Source organism: Girardinichthys multiradiatus, chromosome 13 (assembly GCF_021462225.1).
Source record: "Girardinichthys multiradiatus isolate DD_20200921_A chromosome 13, DD_fGirMul_XY1, whole genome shotgun sequence".
In the NCBI taxonomy this organism is placed as follows: domain Eukaryota; kingdom Metazoa; phylum Chordata; class Actinopteri; order Cyprinodontiformes; family Goodeidae; genus Girardinichthys; species Girardinichthys multiradiatus.
The window spans coordinates 23,303,033-23,324,770 of NC_061806.1; the positions used below are offsets into that span (position 1 = coordinate 23,303,033).

The 21,738-nt window shown below is 41.1% G+C and overlaps 1 protein-coding gene across 7 annotated transcripts in view; it reads right to left on the reverse strand.

Annotated features, from left to right (window-relative positions):
• runx1t1 (RUNX1 partner transcriptional co-repressor 1) overlaps window positions 1–21,738 on the reverse strand; it is a 99,581-nt gene that overhangs the window by 45,423 nt on the left and 32,420 nt on the right. The window contains exon 1 of one of the 7 annotated variants that reach the window (XM_047383777.1): window positions 719–822. The exons of the other annotated variants lie outside the window; for them this stretch is intronic. Coding sequence (XP_047239733.1) covers window positions 719–740 — 22 coding nt within the window. The 5' untranslated portion in view covers window positions 741–822. Of the gene's footprint in view, window positions 1–718; window positions 823–21,738 lie in introns of those variants that run through there. 7 annotated transcript variants of the gene reach the window in all.

Consider the following 21,738-nt stretch of genomic DNA (forward strand, 5'->3'; position numbering starts at 1 on the left):
AATGGGCACAAATGATGTCATTGCCCATATATGGTACTGCTGAGTGTTTAACATCAAGCACACGACAAAAAAATGCAACCAAGCTTTTAAAATACTTACGTATCATCCAAACCATAATAATTTTGATACCTATTTATTTTAGATTTTCCTTTTAATAAATGGAAAAGAATATGTCTGACAACAACTTTATACAGAGGAACTAATGCCTCCCACATTCAGAGTATACAGTCGTCATAGAATGGTCACAGCTTCCTGTTTCCGAATGTGAAAATAAACATATTTTTGTTATTCTGCTGGTTATGTTACTGTAAGCAAAATATTTAACCATACTTGAAGAATATTTTAAGCAGAATGCCTAAACTTTAAAATCCACCTGAACTCTTGTGTGGAGTTGCACACCTTGCAATTGGATGAAAAGATGAGTTTGGTTACAGGCTTGTAATTGAGGAATAACACCTGAGTCAGCATTATGGTTGGACTGAGATGAGAGAAACAAATCCTGCAAGCCTTTGAAACTCATCGGCAGTCCCTCGGGTGACGAAGATGGAGGATAAGGAATAAGGTAGTGTGCAAACCTGTGCGCACAAGCCTCCAGACAATAACATGTTCTCGCACACATGAACTGTATGATTTACAAACAGCACCGTCTCTGCAGCTAATTTGATCTGGTGCACTACACGGCACGTAAGTGGAATAAAATCAATGGCTTCATACTAACCAACAAGGCCTGTGGCATCCATTCGCTCTGCAATTGCCAGGCTTCTTCAATCAATAGCAATTCTCCATCTACAAAATAATTTGGAAAAATATCACACAACTCAAACCCATGATTGAAAACGACTCACAGTCCACCTGTTTGCAGCAATTTTTCATCCATAAATATGGCATATTTATTTTAAGACACGAGCAGACAAACAATCAGACAAGCTCTCATTTTATTATAGCAATAGAAAATGGCTGAACCACATGAAGCACTTGCCTCTGCATGCATAATTCAGAAGTAAAAAGCAACCTTAAACAACCTTGAAATGTGGGGCATCTTGTCCAACCTAATGCATCTGTTAAAAGTTAACGGCCGACGGCACTTCTATTGTCCATTTATTAGTCCCGTTACTGTCCCGCCTGCATAAAACCATAAAGAAAGCAAGATGCCGATCTGTGGTCAATCGATGGCAGTCCAGGACAGACGGGTATTGATGTGCGGAGCCTTAATGGAAGGGGGGGGGGGGGGGTCACTTTACCTAACTCACATTACGACTTCTCAGAAATGCTGTTGTCCTGCAGTTAATGGATTGAAGAGTAGGGGAACAGTTGTTGAAGAGGCAGCAATTAGATATGAGGGAACATAAGAGTCTCTTCAATGTGTTGATTCACTTGTGCAGACAGAAGTGCTAAACCTATCGATCATGCCTGGGGATGACGGAGATAAATGTCTCACATTAGCCTCTTCATTCGTGATTTTCTGTCTTCATCTTTTGCAGCATAAAATAGCTTATAGCGCAAATATTGGAAGACAAGGTGGTTTGAATGAGATATACTCAAGAGACTATAAATGCTGTGATGGTGTCTCATTGCATATTGTTTCCCATGTATCATAATAAGATAGAGTTACTTAGATTTTTCATTGAATCGCAGCAGGGTTACGCTTTGGGCTCCATATTTACAGCTTCACAGCGCTGTGCTTCATACTGTCACGGTTGCTAGACGACAGAAGTGATGCTGAGGTAAGAGCGGGAACAACTGGAGAAGGTTAGTCCGTCGGAATTCACAGCCGATCGGCTGATCTCGGCATTCATGGTTTTGTTGCCACCCGGTCTATGTAGACCAGTCCTTCAGTCCACCCCACCACAACCACCACTACATACACTCACACACACACCCCATCCCCACCCACCTACATTCCTCTGGAGCCAGGTCTGGTGACACTATGAAAGATTTGGGAAGTTCTGCCCTGGAGTGATGCCCAGGCACCATGTTTTGGCCTTTACTTTCTGTTACAAGAGAATAAAATGCTAACCTGTCTCCATTCTCCCCAACTATGATCACAAAAGTCTACTTCTTCGAAAAGATGAAAGTAAAAGTCGACCTGTTCGGGTTTTTAACTTCTTTAATCAATCCTAGAAACAAGGCAAAACCACGGACAGCTACCTGCCACTCACAGATATGTCTTCACACTTACATCAACCGGTTTGCGTCGTACGTGATTACATGATCCTCACTGTTTCTCGCCCGCTTTCTTTTTTCCTGGTCCTCTTTCTTTGCCTTTTTTTTCCTCCTTGTTGCTCGTGCTTCTCTTCCAGCCAAACTCAAAGAAAGAAGATTTCTATCCCCCCGCAGACTTGAGATGTATGCTTTTTCCAACATTACATGCAAGTTACATCACTTGCCTAAAACAAGGTTGTTGCAACGAACGATATCTAGGAGAGCATGGTCCCTGAGAAACAGTTCACTGTGTTATAGAGAGGACTTTACTAACCCACTACTCAAGGCAAAAATACAATGTTTTATCAAACTGGCATATATTTCATCATCGTGCTCAAAGCCAGGGGTCATTTTGTATTTAAATCACCTTGTGAAATGCGGACAACATTGTTTAACTTTCGCTGTTTTTAAAAAGAATACCACGAGATAACGTCAAACAAACTGCATTAAAGACTTCATGAGCCAGAATTGTCTATGTGTGTTTGCATACCATTGTCTTCGTGTGTGCTGTGATCATAACCATTGAAGACGCTAACAAAAATGTTAAAACATGCCACTTGAGAGTACTTAACACAAGCTAACACAATACAAAACAGACAGAGAAAATGACACTGGTGCCCGATAAGAGAAAGTTTGAGAGTTAGTGGTTGCAACATGAACAGTTTTACTGTCAGTTTACAGGTTTACAAATGCAGCACTTGCACAGATAATACAGCAGACCTTCAAACTTTGAATATCATGTTAGCAGAATCATGATTAAGAGGTGGTTTCTACATTATTACTTATTGCTTTTGTCTGGGTAATAAAACATTTTATGCACACCATAAATGCATATCAATAGATCATCAATAATATTTACACTGAATGGAGAAAATCCTAAAGAAAGTTTTATACAAGATGAATATTTTTCTGAATTAGGCCTAACAACAATTTTGGTTTTTAAGTCCATCAGGAATCTTGAACCTACCTTTCTAACCACTCAACAATGAAAAAGCAGAACTTTGATTTTGAAATGTTTCTGTGAGCTTTGTTTGAAAGGCCAACAGAAACATTCTTTTATCATTGGTTTAGGCCTGTAGGTATTGATGAGTCCTTAATTTGCAATTAAAAAGTTGAGCTTTTTATTTTGAAAAAGTGCATGGGCTTTATTTTAAAGGGCTAACAATCTTTGTTTTTATATTTTAGTAATGCAAAACCTGCATTTAAAAACATTAACTGCATTCAATCATACTTAGAACAACAACAGTTTATTCAAAATTACAAGGGTCTCCAAAATAAATTCTGCCCAGGCCCTCGTAAATTCTTGGTCCACCTCTGTAGACATGCCATGAACACACAGGCAGCCATGTAATCTTTACTTGTGCTGTGCGCACACTTATATGTAGGTGAAAGAGGCACCAACGCTGAAGAAATCTTGCACTAATGTTCACAGCATGGCAATGTTTGTGCAGAATGAAGCCTCGGGGTGTGCAATAACAACACACACACAGTACAGGATAATGTGTGAAGAGACAGAACGGGTAATGGAAAAGATGAAGCGATAGTGAGATGGTGTGATAGCAGAGGCTTGTGATTATGCTGTGTGTTGGCTGCTTGTGAAGAGAAGGAAGGGATGACAGACACACGACACAGATAACAGTGGAGAAAACCAAAGGCCAGATGTGTTAAAGAAGCACCGCAGAGGGAAAGGTGCACTGATTGAGATTCAGACTGCGTAAGCACAGAAACAGGAGAGATCTATCTGTATGCAAGAGGAGTAACAGACACACACACTTGCTCACACAAATACCCAGCCAGATGGAGCAGTATGCAAAGCATGTCCCATCAAACTCCACCCGCTTGTCAAGAAGATATATGGATGCAAGGCCCTACCGCAACCCCGCAAAACAACACACAAACACAGCTGAAAGTACACACACTGCTCACCAAACAGCAAAACTTTCTTTCTCCCCTCTCACGCACATAGATGTAATTGCCATCAAATTTTGTGTTTCCCTCCCTAGCAGATTCAGGATGCATGAGAGAAACACAAGCCTGAGTGCTCTCGCCTTCCTTTCATACTTCTTTTATTTCTATTTTTCCTCCTTTTCTGAGTTTACGAACACAGGCTGATGATCATGCCTTGTAAAATCTCATTTACGACTGCCGGGTCATCTCCTAGCAACGTTACACTGAATGATGCTCAATGATGATAGGCCACAAGATCATTTCCATTTGCACTTGGAGCCACAATGATGGTTTTTAATTTCAGTTTTATTAAATATTTGCTTTAGAAACTTGTTCAAGTCCTCACTAAATTAAACATTAATGTGTTTGTGTCCTCTAAGATGTTGCTCTCCCACGCACTTAAAGCAAAGATTAAAAATAAAAACTGAATAGATTTTTTTCTTGCTCACTTCTGAAAGATGAGAATTGGACTCCTATGTGGTAATAGATAATGGTAAATAATATACACCTTCACATAACTGTGTACATCATGGTCTCAAACCATGGTGTCACACCAAACATGCTGCCATTTTATCACCTTACAACCACCAACTTCAACGTATTTAATCAGAATTAAATGTGATGGACCACCGCAAACTGTGAAGTGGAAGAAAATTCATATTTGATTGATTGAAATTGATTGAACCATAATTGATTGCAAATACAGATACTTTTGACACTTGTAACCTTTGACACAAGATATTTAATGTTCTGATAAATATTTTTGGGGTTTTATTTGCAAATATGCACGCACTTTGAATTTGATGTTTGCAACACATTCCAAAAAAAGCTGAGACAGTTTACCACTAAGTCTCATGATCTTTCCTTTTAACAACACAAATAAGCATTTGGGAACTAAGTACCCTAACGCTCTTTTTCCACTGGCTCTATTTAGCTCGGCTCCACCCCACTGGGCCCACTTTGCGATGTTTTCCATTATCATTTGTTTCATACTAGTACCTGGTCTTTTTGTCCCTGCTCCTGAGCGGTATGGTTGGGGCTGAATAGGGATTACATGTGAGGTAAACAGACTGCTGTTCACTGATTGGCCATGGGGCGAGGAGGTTTTCGAAACGTTTTGCAGGGAAAATTAATAATGATAAAGTGACTACAATAATATTAACGGCCACAATGGTCAGAGCGGGCCAAACAGAGATATAGTTTTACTATTTACAAATCATAAACCATGCCTGAAGGCTGGAGGAAAAGAGACAGGACACAATGTCAGCTTTCTAAACTACACGTAGGCAGGGTGCTGTATTTAATAACATTCTAAACCAGCTGATCACACAGAAAATCAGCTGTTCAGATGCGCAAATATTTCCCCCAAAACACACAAAACAATATACCACCATGAAACAGTGTGTTTGGTGCCGGAATTTATTGACGGCCCTTAAGCGAACCACCGTCTGCAGGAGGGAACAGGCAGAGAGTCAAATAGGAGGAGTCCAATATCCAATCTAAAGTCCATGGTTTTGCGTTTTAAAGTTCTTGTCCTTGTTAATTCCATGGCTGAGACAGTAACTTCCTCATAAAGTCCAAAATTGTAACTTCTTTAGGCAAATTTTGGAGCATTTGGAGAATCTTCTCCGATGCCCCTGCATGCTCCTTACGTGCAGAGATTTCTCGAGATTCTCTGAATCTTTTGATGATATTATGGACTGTAGACATTGAAGTCCCTAAATTCCTTGCAATTGGACTATTTGCTCACAAAGTGGTGAACTCCACCCTATCCTTGCTTGTGAACGACTGGGCCTTTCAGGGATGCTCCTTTTATACCCAATAATGACACTCACCTGTTTACAATTAACCTGTTCACCTAAGGAATGTTGGAAAAAGGTGTTTAGAACATTCCAACTTCCCATTCTTTTGTTGCCCTTGTCCTAGCTTTTTTGGAAAGCAACCATAAAATTCAAAATGAGTGACTATTTGTAAAAATCAATATAGTCAGTCAGTCAGTCAGTCATTTTCTACTGCTTATTCCATAGTTTATCAGTTTAAACATTAAATATCTTGTTTTTGTAGTGTATTCAATTACATATAGGTTGAACAGGTGGATGGCCAAGTCTCTAAAGGTTTACAATTGTGCCCAAATGTTTCTATTTTCAGATAGTGGATTGAACAGCTCTTTGTGAGATCTTTAAACCTTGGAATATTGTTTTGCAACCTAACTGTGCTTTAAGCATCATCGTGTCCTCACCGTGATCCCTGATCTGTCTGCTGTACTCCTTGGTCTTCATAAAGCTGTTTGTTCACTAATGTTCTCTAACAAAACGTCTGAGGCCTTCAAAGAACAGCTGGATTTATACTGATAATGAATTACATACAGCTGGACATTGATTGCCTATTAAGGGACACCTGAAGCCAACTGATTGCACTTTATTTTATTTAGAAGTATCAGAGTAAAAGGGGATGAATAAAAATGCACTTTTTCCTAATTGAAAACCATATAGGTTTATCCCTGGATTTCATAATTATTTGCTACATTGTGTTGGCCTATTACATAAAATTCAAATAAAGTACATTGATGTTTGTAGTTGTAGCATGACAAAATGTGAAAAAAACATCAGGGTTATAATATCTTTTGAAAGGCACTGCTTCTACCTGAGACTGATGCTTCCGTTTGGATGCTAGTCTGCTTATCATATAACTTCTTATATCATGACTTAAGGTGACCTGAATCACATCCTAATGGTCTACGAGGAGAATAGATCTGCTGCTGATCAGTGCTGACTATCCTCTGCAGCTCCCACCTTATCTGCATTTTTGTTTCAGAAGAACATAAGGAGATTTCTCGATCGTACGCAGAGGTCTGAACACCATCTGTTCAGTCCCACAAACAATGACACACACATGGTTGCACACATGCACATCTTGCAAAATACATAACACATTCCCACAAACATACTGGACAGCAAAACACATGGTGAATAACACTCAAACCTCCACTTGATGGAAAAAACAGTTAAACAACAGATTTATAGTAATGCCTGTTTTACCCATCTGTTGAAATAAAGTCTATGTAGCAGAGAGAGAGGAAGCAAGCATTTAAGAACTACAAAAATTATTCTCATGGACCCTTCATGCATCCTCTCAAATCAAACATTCTCGTATCACATCACTTAAACTATGGAGTGTTAGGAAAGAAAGGACCGGCAATGGAAACGAAGGACAGATAAAACAGGTACAGAAAGAAGGTAAATAAAAGACAGAGAAAGGAAAAGAAAAAAGTAGACAAAGTGATCCAAAGAGCAAAATGGAGAAAATGAAAAATGCAAGTGGTATATAATGGGGCATGCTCTGTGTAAAGATTAAGTTATTTTAAATTACATAAAACAAAAGAAAACTGAACTTAAACAAGCCAGAGCAGTCAAATCTTGAGGAAATCAGAAAGTTAGCACACACATACTAACAAAGAAGTATCTAGTATATTCACCAGAGAACAAAGCATGGAACAGATTAAATTCCTCATTTTGTAATAGAAATCAATAATGATGTATTGTGTTACTCACAATATACAAGTGTGTTGTCCTTCAGTCATATGCACAAATATTAAAAACCCAGCGCTCATCGTGAAGCAGAGGTATATTCAAAACCCCAGGACAGGTATAAGATTCATTAAATCTTATACCCTTGTCACACTATTGTCTGTCTTGTGTTTCACTATCATTGGAAGACATTCAACATATGTAAATAGTACAACAGTACTGCCTTTCAAAGCATTTCACACTGTAGCATTAATAATTTAATCACCAGCTAAGCCAGGCTACCACACATTTTTTTGACGATAAAAAATTCTGCAGCCCGAGTGCCACAGCTCTTAAACATCAGCTGTATGGCAAATATGCACCACAGCTACAGCATTAAAACAACTGCTTCTCAAATCACAGCAATGAGCAGACAAGAACATTGTCTAATCCGATGCAACCCTATCCAAACGATTATTCTACACTAATGAAAATTTACTCACCTCTGGATGCCTGATGGTTAAACTGAAAGGAAAACTGACACTTTGACCCACGTGCTGCAAAAATTGTCTGACGACTTAAGGGGCACACATACGTAGAACATTAAAACTTTATTTACTGACTGTTAGTTAATCCTAAAAAACAAAAATGAGACCGTGATGCCATGGCAAGAGGAACATATAGTACCCCATTCTGATATAGTTGGGCACAATGAATTTCAAACTCTTGATCCAAAAACACATACAATATTCAAATCAGAGATGCATCAAAGGCAACACACATGCTTTAAAGATGTGATAGGATTTATTGCGTCACAAAACCAATTTCATTTCTTTAAATTTATATCTGCATAACACACATTTTTTAATACACCACCAAAACAAACACTCCATGAAACAATCCTTTTTATTCACTTTGTGTCATTAACTATTCTGACCCCACCTATTCGAGTAAAACCATTTGTTTAGAGAATCAAATCTTTTTGGTGTCTACAGGGCCAAAATCAACGCTAAAACACAGTAAACATGATGGCTGCACAATCTATGGAAAATGTGTCATTTTCAAAATATCACTGTACGCAACATGCATAACATGAAGAACTGCCTGGAGTGCATTAAGTATTACCAAATTATTTTTGCACTATGTATTCAGGCCCTCTATGCCTGTAATATCTTTGGTAACACTTATTGCTCAATGCGGCATAAAACACTTTAGAAGGTAAAGAGGTGGTAAGTGGTAAGATCACTAAGAGCCTACAACTTAGCTTTTTTCAGTACCAAAACAACAGATGTAACCCTGAGGCAACATTTTCAATAAAACCTTGTTGTTTAGATGGAAGTGTTGATTAATTTTTGTAGCTGGATAGACATCAACCCTTTAATTATTTATTTATCTATTACAAGTCATCATTATCGCAGCATTCACCTATGTTATCCCACATCGCATGTCTTTCTAATACTGTGCAGCTCTGCTAAAGATGATCCCTGCTTTGCATTTCGCAGAGTGAGAGGTAAGGATCGCTGCATTCTGGTTAATTAAGAGTGCATTTTATCTGTGTTTGATAACCAGACTGAGATGAGAGGCTAAAGGTCGGAAACAGACCTTTAGAAGAGTTCAGAAAAAGGGAAAGTGAGGATGCTGCAATAGGGGTTTTTTAGGATTTTAATTAGGATATAAAATTAAGTGTTCATGAGAAACAGATGTGGAGATCAAATGTGAGCAGTAGATGATGGGACCATCATCTATGCCAGATCGTCCGCCTGGACCGCGGTCATGTGTTAAAAATTACTGCTAGTTAACTATCTTCCCTCCAAAAGAAACGCTTTGAAAAAATATGTCGGCAATTTATGAAATGTGTTCCAAGGCCCTGCTAAGTAGAACCAGATTTGTACAACATAAAAACGGACTTAGCCCCTCACCCCTGTTCTCTGAAAAATGTTACTCCCTATTCTTTTTACACTGTTTTCTTCTCCACTGCCATTCTCCTGCCCCACAGGAGAACGGCAGTGGAGAAGGTGTTTAAAAAAACAACAGGGCCTGAGTCACATCTGGTGAGCAGAAAGCCAGAGACTGATGGTTGGTGACCTTGGATCAGGGCATTTCCAGACTTACAGAATGGGTGTGTATGCATACCTGTGTGTGTAACATCGAGACAGTAGTTTGCTAATGGCTCTGAGTGGCTGAGAGTGGAGTACAGCCAGAGGCAAAGGCAGCAGGGGATAGTACAGTCAGTACTGCCACAACCAATAACAGGTCACTTATGTGTTTTCGATTCCTTTTATCTCAAGTCTAAACACTTTCTTCCTGGCTCTTTCATTTTTAGCACATTTTCCTTTTATAGTATCATCACACATCAATCCGCTGCCATCCGAATCCTTTCACAAACAAAATCAAAAAAGATGAGAAGGTAAAAATCAAATTATTCAATCTACAGCTGCAGTATGTAGCTACTGTGGAAGTCACAAAAGTATGGAAATCATTTTATCTTTAAAAACGTGACTACTTAAGTGTAGAAGACTGTTTTAGCTTTAACATTAAAAAACAATTGTTAACTGGTAGGTGGTTCAAATCAGAATCAGAATCAGAATCAGAATCAGAATCAGAAAAGCTTTATTGCCAAGTACGTTTTTGGACATACAAGGAATTTGTTTTGGCGTAGTCGGTGCAATACAGTACAAGTTAAACAGTACAAACATATCTACAATATAATATAAATATAAGTGCACAGTTTTAAGTGAGTGAGAGTAAATATAGAGCAGTATAAGATGAGTCCAGTATAAGAGAGTCCAAGCTGAGCGTTAATGTAACGCATAGAGTTACAGGTTACAAGTGTCCTGTCAGCAAAAAAAGGGGGGGTGTGGGGGAAAGGGACAGTGTCAGGGTGGTTTCCGGGCTTTGTTAACCAGGCTGGTGGCAGATGGGAAAAAACTGTTCTTGTGGCGTGAGGTTTTGGTCCGGATGGACCGCAGCCTCCTGCCAGAGGGGAGAGTCTCAAAGAGTCTGTGACCGGGGTGGGAGGGATCAGCCAGAATCTTCCCTGCCCGCTTCAGGGTCCTGGAGGTGTACAGTTCCTGGAGCGACAGTAGACTGCAGCCAATCACCTTCTCAGCAGACCGAATGACACGCTGCAGCCTGCCCTTATCCTTGGCTGTAGCAGCGGCGTACCAGATGGTGATGGAGGAGGTGAGGATGGACTCAATGATGGCTGTGTAGAAGTGCACCATCATAGTCTTTGGCAGGTTGAATTTCTTCAGCTGCCGCAGGAAGAACATCCTCTGCTGGGCTTTCTTGATGAGGGAGCTGATGTTTGGCTCCCACTTGAGATCCTGGGAGATGATGGTTCCCAGGAAGCGGAAAGATTCCACAGTGTCAATTGTGGAGTCACAGAGGGTGATGGGGGCAGGTGGGGCTGGGTTCTGCCTGAAGTTCACAACCATCTCCACTGTCTTTAGAGCGTTGAGCTCAAGGCTGTTCTGGCTGCACCAGTCCAACAGATGGTCCACTTCCCATCTGTACGCGGACTCGTCACCATCAGAGATGAGTCCGATCAGGGTGGTGTCGTCCGCAAACTTCAGAAGCTTGACAGACTGGTGACTGGAGGTGCAGCTGTTGGTGTACAGGGAGAAGAGCAGAGGAGAGAGAACACAGCCTTGGGGGGAACCGGTGCTGATGGTCAGGGAGTCAGAGACATGCTTCCCCAGCCTCACGCGCTGCTTCCTGTCAGACAGGAAGTCAGTGATCCACCTGCAGGTGGAGTCGGGCACACTCAGCTGGGAGAGCTTCTCCTGGAGCAGAGCTGGGACGATGGTGTTGAAGGCAGAGCTGAAATCCACAAACAGGATCCTGGCATAGGTTCCTGTGGAGTCCAGGTGCCGGAGGATGAAGTGAAGGGCTAGGTTGACTGCATCATCTACAGACCTGTTGGCTCTGTAGGCAAACTGCAGGGGGTCCAGGAGGGGGTCGGTGATGTCTTTTAGGTGTGAGAGCACAAGGCGCTCAAAGGACTTCATCACCACAGAGGTCAGGGCGACGGGTCTGAAGTCATTAAGCCCTGTGGTCCTTGGCTTCTTGGGAACAGGGACGATGGTGGAGGACTTGAAGCAGGCTGGCACATGACATGTCTCCAGTGAGGTGTTAAAAATGTCTGTGAAGACTGGAGACAGCTGATCAGCGCAGTGCTTCAGGCTGGCTGGTGAGACAGAATCCGGACCAGCAGCTTTCCGGGGGTTCTGTCTCCTGAAGAGTTTGTTGACGTCCCTCTCCTGGATGGAAAGAGCCGTCCTCGGCGTGGGTAGGGGGCTGGTGGGGGGGAACTTCAGGGTGGGGGTTGGAGGTGCCAAGGCCCCTCTTGAGGTTGGGGAGGTGGGGGTGGTGGATTGTGGCTGCAGCTGTTGGGGGGCGTCGTGGGGGATTTTTGCAGGACTGTCCCTTTGTCTTTCAAAGCGGCAGTAGAACTCGTTCAGGTCGTTGGCGAGGCGTCGGTCGTTGATGGAGTGGGGGGCTTTCGGCTTGTAGTTGGTGATTTGCTTGAGCCCTTTCCAGACAGACGCAGAGTCGTTGGCTGAGAACTGGATTTGGAGCTTCTCAGAGTACAGTCGTTTGGCCTCTTTCACTGCCTTGCCAAACTTGTACTTAGCCTCTCTGTATATGTCTTTGTCCCCACTCCTGAAGGCCTCTTCCTTATCCAGTCTTAACCTTCTGAGTTTAGCTGTGAACCAGGGTTTGTCGTTGTTGTAACTCACCCTGGTGCATGATGGTACACAGCTGTCCTCACAGAAGCTGATGTAGGAAGTCACAGCCTCTGTGTACTCGTCCAGACTGTTGGTAGTAGTCCTGAACACATCCCAGTCTGTACAGCCTAAACACGCCTGGAGATTCTCCACAGCCTCACTGCTCCACTTCCTTGACGTCCTCACAACAGGTTTGCAGAGCTTTAGTTTCTGCCTGTATGCAGGAATCAGGTGGACCATGATGTGGTCGGATTGGCCCAGTGCAGCACGTGGGACGGCGTGATAAGCGTCTCTGATGGTGGTGTAACAGTGATCCAGAATGTTGTCCTCTCTGGTCGGACATTTTATAAACTGTCTATATTTGGGAAGTTCGTGGGTGAGATTACCTTTGTTAAAGTCACCAGCGACGATTACTAAGGAGTCCGGGTTGGTCCGCTCCACACTCAGTATCTGGTCGGCGAGCATGCGCTGTGCGACCTGCACGTTAGCATGCGGTGGGATGTAAACACCGACCAGGATGAACGAAGCGAACTCACGGGGGGAATCATGGTTCGAGTCACAATGTTGATCAGTCTACGTTGGGACCAATGCAATTATTGGGTTGTAATTATAGGAATCAAGCTCCATCTACATTGCTTTTTGAAAAAAACATTTTCAATGCATTTCTGAAAAAATCCGCATTCACGTGAACTTTAGGTGTCCCAGTCATAATTGCTGCAATACCAATGTCACGCCAAAGATGGCAATAATGCTGAAATTAACAACGTCAAAATCAAAAGTACAGCCTGACTAAAGCAGTGCTAGAGTACACCTCCCAGAGAAAAAGAGAAAACTGACTGCAGCTTTGCTGTCCCTTTTAATTCATATTTGTTAAAATTTTCAGCTTAGATTTGAACATTAATGTGGAAAAATAGCACGGATAAAGCATGACAGATGTAGAAAAACCTATAAAAAGAGCCCCAATTTTCTTGTGGATTTCAGTACAGGAAGCAAGAGTCGGTATGCATGAAATTGGCTTCTTTGTAATTATTCCTAAAAAAGTCTGACTCAATATGGCGTCTGTGTATGAGCCGAAAAATAATTCAGAGACTTGTCAAATTTATGTCTGAATTACTTTTTTTTTTTTTACAAATATGCTTCCTTTGATTGAAAATAATAAAAATAATATTAACATTTAGCCAGAGTCCTGACTTGAATCTGATAGAGTTTCTGCAGGGTAACCCAAAGGTTAGCATATTATTAAGAAGGACTCCCAACCTCAAAGCTCGTAAACATAGAAATCATCATAGTACCAGTAAAAATGCCGATAAAGATTTTTCCACTGATTATTGAAAAAAGTGCAAATAACTTTAACTGCAATTTTGTTTTTATAAAAAATGAATAAAAATATATAAATAATTTTATGTAAACAATTTATTTTCTTCAAAATGTATTTCCCACCAAGTTTATATATCTACATTTAAAATACCTGTACACTAAGAGCAAAATGGAACCAAGTCAGATTCCTTGTTTGGGTCCAAAAAGTTGGCAAATAAAGCTGATTCTGATTTACCTATGTTGCCATCAGAAAAGTGCATCAAGGCACTGCTGTTTTCTCCTTTTCTCACATGAAGACAGAGTAGACAACGTGCATAACCTCAGGTGCATTTCCATATCCAATAAGCTCTGTACATTAACTCTGCTGAGCTCTTCCTCTTGTACCTATTCTCTAACTCACTCAGTGAAGAAGCAAATGAGGAACCTGTGTACATCAATGTGAAACACAGCAAAAAATAAACAGCTCACAACTGTGACACGGTACCCATCATTCATGTTAAGGGGCTGGTAACTGAAATCTAATCTTGTTGTGTGGTTATGAACCTAATCTTGTGTGAGCTGAACCCTAACTGCAACAGTTATGGTTTGCCTTGTTAAGACTACACATATGTTATACCTGCTTATTACGTGCCACAATGAAATATTTAGCTAATCAAGGTAAAAAAGTAAATGCACCATTATTTACATGCAATTGACAAATGCACCTAAATGGCAGATAAACATCTGTTACTATTAAAAATAAATGGTAGTAGATTTAAGGATATTTTAAATAATGTTTCAGCTATATACATATTTCTTATATTTATTTTGAAGAGGCTCTTACAATATTTGCATGTAATACTTCTCAAGTATACTGTTTTGTGAATGAACATGATTAGCTTTTAGTGACAGTAGAAATCATGTTTTTAAATAACCATACCTCATTACATAAAACCTGGGTCTATAAAATGTAAACATCGTTATAACCTTATGTGAATGACAGATGTAAGAAACAGAATAACATACACCATTTAATAAATAAATGCAGAAGCTGAATGTCTTTGTTAGCTCAATAACATATGTATGATGTGCTGGTTAAACACATTCATGCCTCAAGGTCTTTGTCCTGCAGCAGGTGCTTTAGATCATTGTCTATCTGAGATCAACCTTCCCGCTGTCCATCAAATACCAGCAGCTTTTTCAGAAAACGCAACTCTGAATGGTGAGACGGCTAATGGCATCATCACAGATCTGCTGTTTTGTCTTCCCGTGGCATAAACACAAATACGCACCCACACCCTCTCTCTCTCTCTCACTCACACACACACACACACACACACACACACACACACACACACACACACACACACACACACACACACACACACACACACACACACACACACACACTCACCCTAATCGCTCTCCAGCTCTACAGATGGATGCCACCACTCTCTCTGGAGCTCTGCCAGCGCCAGCTAGTGAACAGCTTGCCTGGCACGACGCTAAGCGTGTGTGAGCCTATGAACGTAGTGCTATGTGTGTGTGTCTGCAGAAACAGTAGCGAAATAGCCGAGCACAGATGGGTGGCCAAATTCCCCACTCCCAGAAACCTCAGCAACCCCCCTCCCTCCTCCTTATATACAAGAACACAAACACATGCAAGCTTTGACACGCGTGCACACATATGCTCCAGAATAGAGACACACAAGAATATGAGCACATACTTGCACAGTGTCTTGGTTCTGCCTAAGTGTTCCCGACCTGGCGCACACTGCTCCAGCTCACGCAGCTGCTTCCTCAGAAGCTCACACACTTACAGACTCACTCACGCCAAAAAAAAAAAAAAAAAGGAAGTTTACACACAAACACATCTATCTGTGGATAGTTTACACTTTCTGACTATGGCATATGAAATTTAATGTCCACCAAAGTCCACACACACGCAGGTACATCTATTCCTGTGCATCTGCGCAAGGATGGATGTGTTCCTTATTCCTGGTAACTGCACTGAATCATATGTTTCTGCTTGTTCACTTCATGCACAGATGCACACACATAAAACAAAAACATCAAGGCGTTCAGATGGAAAGCCTCTGGTGTTGGTATCCTGCCAGCGGAGCCCTGTAGATCAGCCTGATCATAGCAGTGTGTATTTTCTGACAATGACATTAAGACATGAAAGCTCTTGCTGGAACAATAGAATGAACACAATTAATTACAAAGCAGCTGTGTGCAGCTGAAACCATTTAAAAGGGTGGAGACGTGATGTAAATGTTCGTGACAGACAACTGCATGTTGCTGCGTATCTTGTCTTTTGATTGAAGGCATTGACTGCTATTAAGGTATACGGAGGTTCCATGACACTATTATCCTTGTTTAAAGCCATTTTTATGACACACCAGAGAAAAAGCTGTGGTAACCTTAGTTTTATTTGCTTCATTGAAGCATACACTTATGCAGCGCTGTTTACCCTACACCTGTTGCTGTGTGATGCAGCTCAGCTGGCTAGAAAAAGGCTCTTGTGCTTTTCACACACTTAAAATAAAGAAACATTCAGCTGTTTGGGAATATTTTCAGTGCGGAAACTAAAGAAACATTGAGCCATCATTTATCCTACTGGTTTAGGCAAAAGTAACTGTTGAAAAGGTAATAATAAATATCCCAATTTTTTTTGCAACAGTAGGAATAATTGCTGCTTTTCTGTTTTAAAATAAATTACAAATTTAAAAGCATGTGCATTTTAAGGTTGAATTCTTTTGCATAAATCTCTAAAAATGCTCATTCATACTTAAACCACAAATTACAGCTCAAAAACAATGATGTTTTGTTCTCATACAGGGTCAAATACTAGGTTCAGTGGAATAAATCAGTATCTAGACTGTCAGTCAGTCAGTGGTCAGGAGGCTGGCAGCAGGTACTCTCACCCTGGTACATAGGAGAAAGTATGGTGGCTGGTAGTGCCAACTGTGCACCACGTAACTGTGCCAACTCTGCCAGCCTTGCAGTGTCTGTTTGCCAGTGCCATCTGGGTAGAACAGCTCTGCGCACATACAGTACCTCTCCTCAGCACAGAGGGCACAGACACACACACACATGCATGGATGCACACAAGAAAGCAAGGGCAGACGTGCACTCTGATTTCATGTAGCATTCACAAATATGAAGGGTATGAGCACCACACAGACAAACGCACAGTCGGCCGCTGACAGCTCACCATCTGTGCACTGCCTCTGACTTCTCCCTTTGCTTCATTCTCTGCCCTCGTTTTTGCTCTCTTAAACGCTTCGTCCTTTTCCTTACATCACCCCGTTAGATCACATCTTTTTGGAAGGAATTTCTAGGCAGCAGAACCCATCATTTTGTCATGAGCACCTCTGTGCTCAGGCTTCACATTTATCTTTTAAATGACAACATGTGCGATTAAAATCGGCTTGATTGGTTCCTTGGTCAGGCTACCGGAAATTAACAGGGCAAAGTCCACAGGTCCTCTCTGTATGTGTTAAGTGGTAAGTGAAAGTGGTAAGTGGTAAGTGAAAGATATTATTATGGGACCTTGCTCTAAATGTGTTTGCTTGAAGGTTCAAACCCAGTCCAGATTTTTCCAGTATATGCAAAACCACATCAATATTTAATTAAATTCCATTTTTCCAGGATGCTTCGAAAGCGGCCTTTAGCTCATCCAGAGTGTTGGGTCTTGAATCTCTCAACGTTCTCTTCACAATATCCCACAGATTCTCTATGGGGTTCAGGTCAGGAGAGTTGGCAGGCCAATTGAGCACAGTGATACCATGGTCAGTAAACCATTTACCAGTGGTTTTGGCACTGTGAGCAGGTTCCAGGTCATGCTGAAAAATGAAATCTTCATCTCTATAAAGCTTTTCAGCAGATGGAAGCATGAAGTGCTCCAAAATCTCCTGATAGCTAGCTGCATTGACCCTGCCCTTGATAAAACACAGTGGACCAACACCAGCAGCTGACACGGCACCCCATACCATCACTGACTGTGGGTACGTGACACTGGACTTCTGGCATTTTGGCATTTCCTTCTCCCCAGTCTTCCTCCAGACTCTGGCACCTTGATTTCCGAATGACATGCAGAATTTGCTTTCATCCGAAAAAAGTACTTTGGACCACTCAGCAACAGTCCAGTGCTGCTTCTCTGTAGCCCAGGTCAGGCGCTTCTGCCGCTGTTTCTGGTTCAAAAGGGGCTTGACCTGGGGAATGCGGCACCTGTAGCCCATTTCCTGCACACGCCTGTGCACGGTGGCTCTGGATGTTTCTACTCCAGACTCAGTCCACTGCTTCCGCGGGTCCCCCAAGGTCTGGAATCGGCCCTTCTCCACAATCTTCCTCAGGGTCCGGTCACCTCTTCTCGTTGTGCAGCGTTTTCTGCCACACTTTTTCCTTCCCACAGACTTCCTACTGAGGTGCCTTGATACAGCACTCTGGGAACAGCCTATTCGTTCAGAAATGTCTTTCTGTGTCTTACCCTCTTGCTTGAGGGTGTCAATAGTGGCCTTCTGGACAGCAGTCAGGTCGGCAGTCTTACCCATGATTGGGGTTTTGAGTGATGAACCAGGCTGGGAGTTTTAAAGGCCTCAGGAATCTTTTGCAGGTGTTTAGAGTTAACTCGTTGATTCAGATGATTAGGTTCATAGCTTGTTTAGAGACCCTTTTAATGATATGCTAATTTTGTGAGATAGGAATTTTGGGTTTTCATGAGCTGTATGCCAAAATCATCCGTATTAAGACAATAAAAGACCTGAAATATTTCAGTTAGTGTGCAATGAATCTAAAATATATGAATGTTAAATTTTCATCATGACATTATGGAAAATAATTAACTTTATCACAATATGCTAATATTTTGAGAAGGACCTGTATGTTGCATATTTGTGGACCAAAACACACTGAGCATATGAATCACATGAAAAAATTACTGGTGGAGAATTTAAAGATGTGGATATTAGTAAGAAGCTGGTCAGATTGTATCAGCATTTGTTGAGGACTTTTGGGGCTTCCTACTCCAGGGGGCTCATCAACATCCATTTGAAGTACTGGACGGTGGATCTTTTGGATCTTGAACTTCAGAGTTTATATTCTCCTTTGTGTAATTATCCAGCTAATATAAGCATGTTGTACCCCTGTTACTCTTTAACAAACTGATTTAGGTCATTTAATACATTTTAGGTTAAAAATGTACATTAAATTAAAGGAACTGTGGTATTTTTGCCCAAGACAATTATACTTTGAAAATGTAATACCTAATTGTTCCACCAGTATATTGGAAACCAAAGAAGAATCCTATCAGATTATTACACTGTGTAGCTCTTCAGCACAGAGAGAGTGAAAATGGACAAGAGTCAAAGCCAATGTAGAGAGTGAATTGGTGACAAAATAATTTTAACAAAATGGCAGTAAAGGGAACTGGAGAGGAAAATATAGAAGAAAAGAAGCAGGAAGGTAACCTGAGTACAGAACCACAGAGTTCAAATCAAAGTCAGGCTCAAACAGGTCACTGCCTTTTTACAGATTCCTCTTAGGATGAAGGTCTCCATCATGTGTTTCTCATTTAATTGCTCTGAGCTAAAAGTGAAGGCTGCAGAAAACCACAATCATACTGTTTTCCTTGTGTTCGAGCGACCTCACATGTGCCTCAAGCAACAGGTTTAAAAGATAAAGGTAAAAACAGGTAAATACCCCAGTATTTGTTAGATTAAAGTTTTTGGAATTTGACAAAGCTATTCTATATCTCATCAACACCAAGTGCAACATCTTGAGTCTAAAACCTTTTTGCCCTAAAATCTGTGTGCCATCTCAGATTTGACCACCTCTACCTGCACCATCCATCCTCTCCCCTTTCATCCCTCTGGCAACTGCAAAATAACATTTGAAAGATCTATGACCGAACACTTTTCCACTCCCATCTTTATTCTCATCACCCAGGATCTTACTTGTTTGCCTCCCTCCTCCTGGTTCTCCTGTCGTACTAAAACCATCCAACCATTTTCGCCACTTTTCTCTCTCTGTTCCCCTCTCCGTCCGTCTTTCTCTCTCCATTCAAGCACACTACATGCTCTGCAAGAAGCAGCCTCATTACAAACAAGGAAAATCCATTTGGAGCAGCCTTCTGCTGCTTCTGCGACCCCCTCTGAACTCTCTTGAGTGAAATGGCCCACATACCTCCTCTTCTCTCCTCTCCCTCCTGGATTCGTCCTCTCTTGACTCATTCTCTCTACTTCTTGTTTTCTCTGTGTTAGCCGTCGCCAGAGCCACTCGATTTTCTCCCTGTGTGTAACCTTCATAATTGCCGTTCAGGTCTGTACACATCAGGTTAGGGCTCGATATTACAAAGCTGAAAAAGAGTTTATGTGTTATTTTAAAAAACATCACAGTTGTCTAGTAATAATTTTTGATGTATTTTATGTTATGATATGATTTATTTTATTTTTTTAGTTTTGACTTTGACAAATAAAACCTGATTACATATTTATAAAAAAAAATGTTTTCAAATGTTATTTAATTTATTAATGAATAAGCTACCTAAAAAAGTAGAAAAAGTAATTACCCCCTAAACCTGATAACTGCAGGTGCCACTCTTTGGACTAGGCCACTCTAAAACCTCTATTAATGAAGCCACTCGGAGGTGGACTTGTTTGTGTACATCAGATCATTGACCTGCTGCATAACCTAAGTGTTCTTGAGCTTAACTGATGGCCAGATATTCTCTCAAGATCACCACACTACCAATGCCATGTTTAGCTAACAGTACGATGTTCTTTTTTTTAAATGGTTTGCTAGTTACTACAGACATAAAACTACACACCTTTCAGGAAGTTCCACTTCTGTCTCGTCAGTCCAAACTGTCTTTGAGTCATCAATAGGTCTTTGTGGAAATGTAAGACAGGCCTTTGCATGCTTTTTGGTTAGCAGTGGATTTGGTCTTGGAACTCTACCATAGATACCATTTTTGACCAGCCTTTTTCTTATTGTCACATTATGAGCACAGACCTTTACTGGGGTGAGACCTGCAACGGTTTTGATGTTGTTCTGGGTTCTTTTGTGACCTCCTGAATGAGTCGTAGATTTTCTCTTGGCATAATTTTCTTTTTTTGTGTAAGGGCTGAATGTAGATCTGAGTGGTTGACTTTAAAAAACCATTTAAGGAAAGCATTAGAAGGAATCTGCTGTGGAAATAAAAAGATAAAGCATTCAAATTGCTTCAGTGAGATGCCATCATGATAAAGAAAAACACAGCACACATTGCCCCTTTGCTCCTTTATAAATTTGTGTTTACTGTAAAAGCCTACGATCTCTTAGTCTCTATACACCTCAGAATTATTCCCAAGGAATTATTACCAATTTTGAGAAGATTTGTGCTCTCAGGGCTGTCAAGAAAAAATCACATTGTCACAATAAGGTCAAGAGAAGAGGTAAAAAAAATACTTTTAGTGACCAAGCCGCTACAGGTTTGGGGAAATTAGTGGGGTCATTGTGTTGATGGACAGAGTAGGGTGGAAGATGTAGATCACTTGCAATTGATGACTTAGTCGCAATATTCAAGAACAATTATGCAATGACATGTTTTCCTAAAATCATACAGCCCTAAAAAAAACTGTTAGACTCAGCAAAGTCAAGTTTAAACTCAAAAATGAACAGATTTTTGGTACTGTTTTCCCTTGATTTAAAATAAATCCCTGCAGCAGTTCCAGCCATTTCCTCTGTTCAACTCCTCAAATCTCCAATCCACATCCCTCTCCTTCCATGCTTTCTCACTTATCTCTTTTCTCTCACCCTGTCTGCTAAAATCTTTTCTTTTCACCCTCCGTTCCTCCCTCCAGTGCTCTATCTCATCCCACCCTACACCACCCAACCTCCCCGCTCGCTCCTTCTGCTCTGCCATCATCACAACATCTGATTAACATATGTCTGAGCTTTCACTCCCTGTCAGCTCGCAGGCATCTGCACACAGGCACACACGTTCGCACAATCCCATTTCTCAGGTTCAGGAGCCCAGAGAGAAGACAAAAAAAGGCAATAAAAATTCCCCTGAT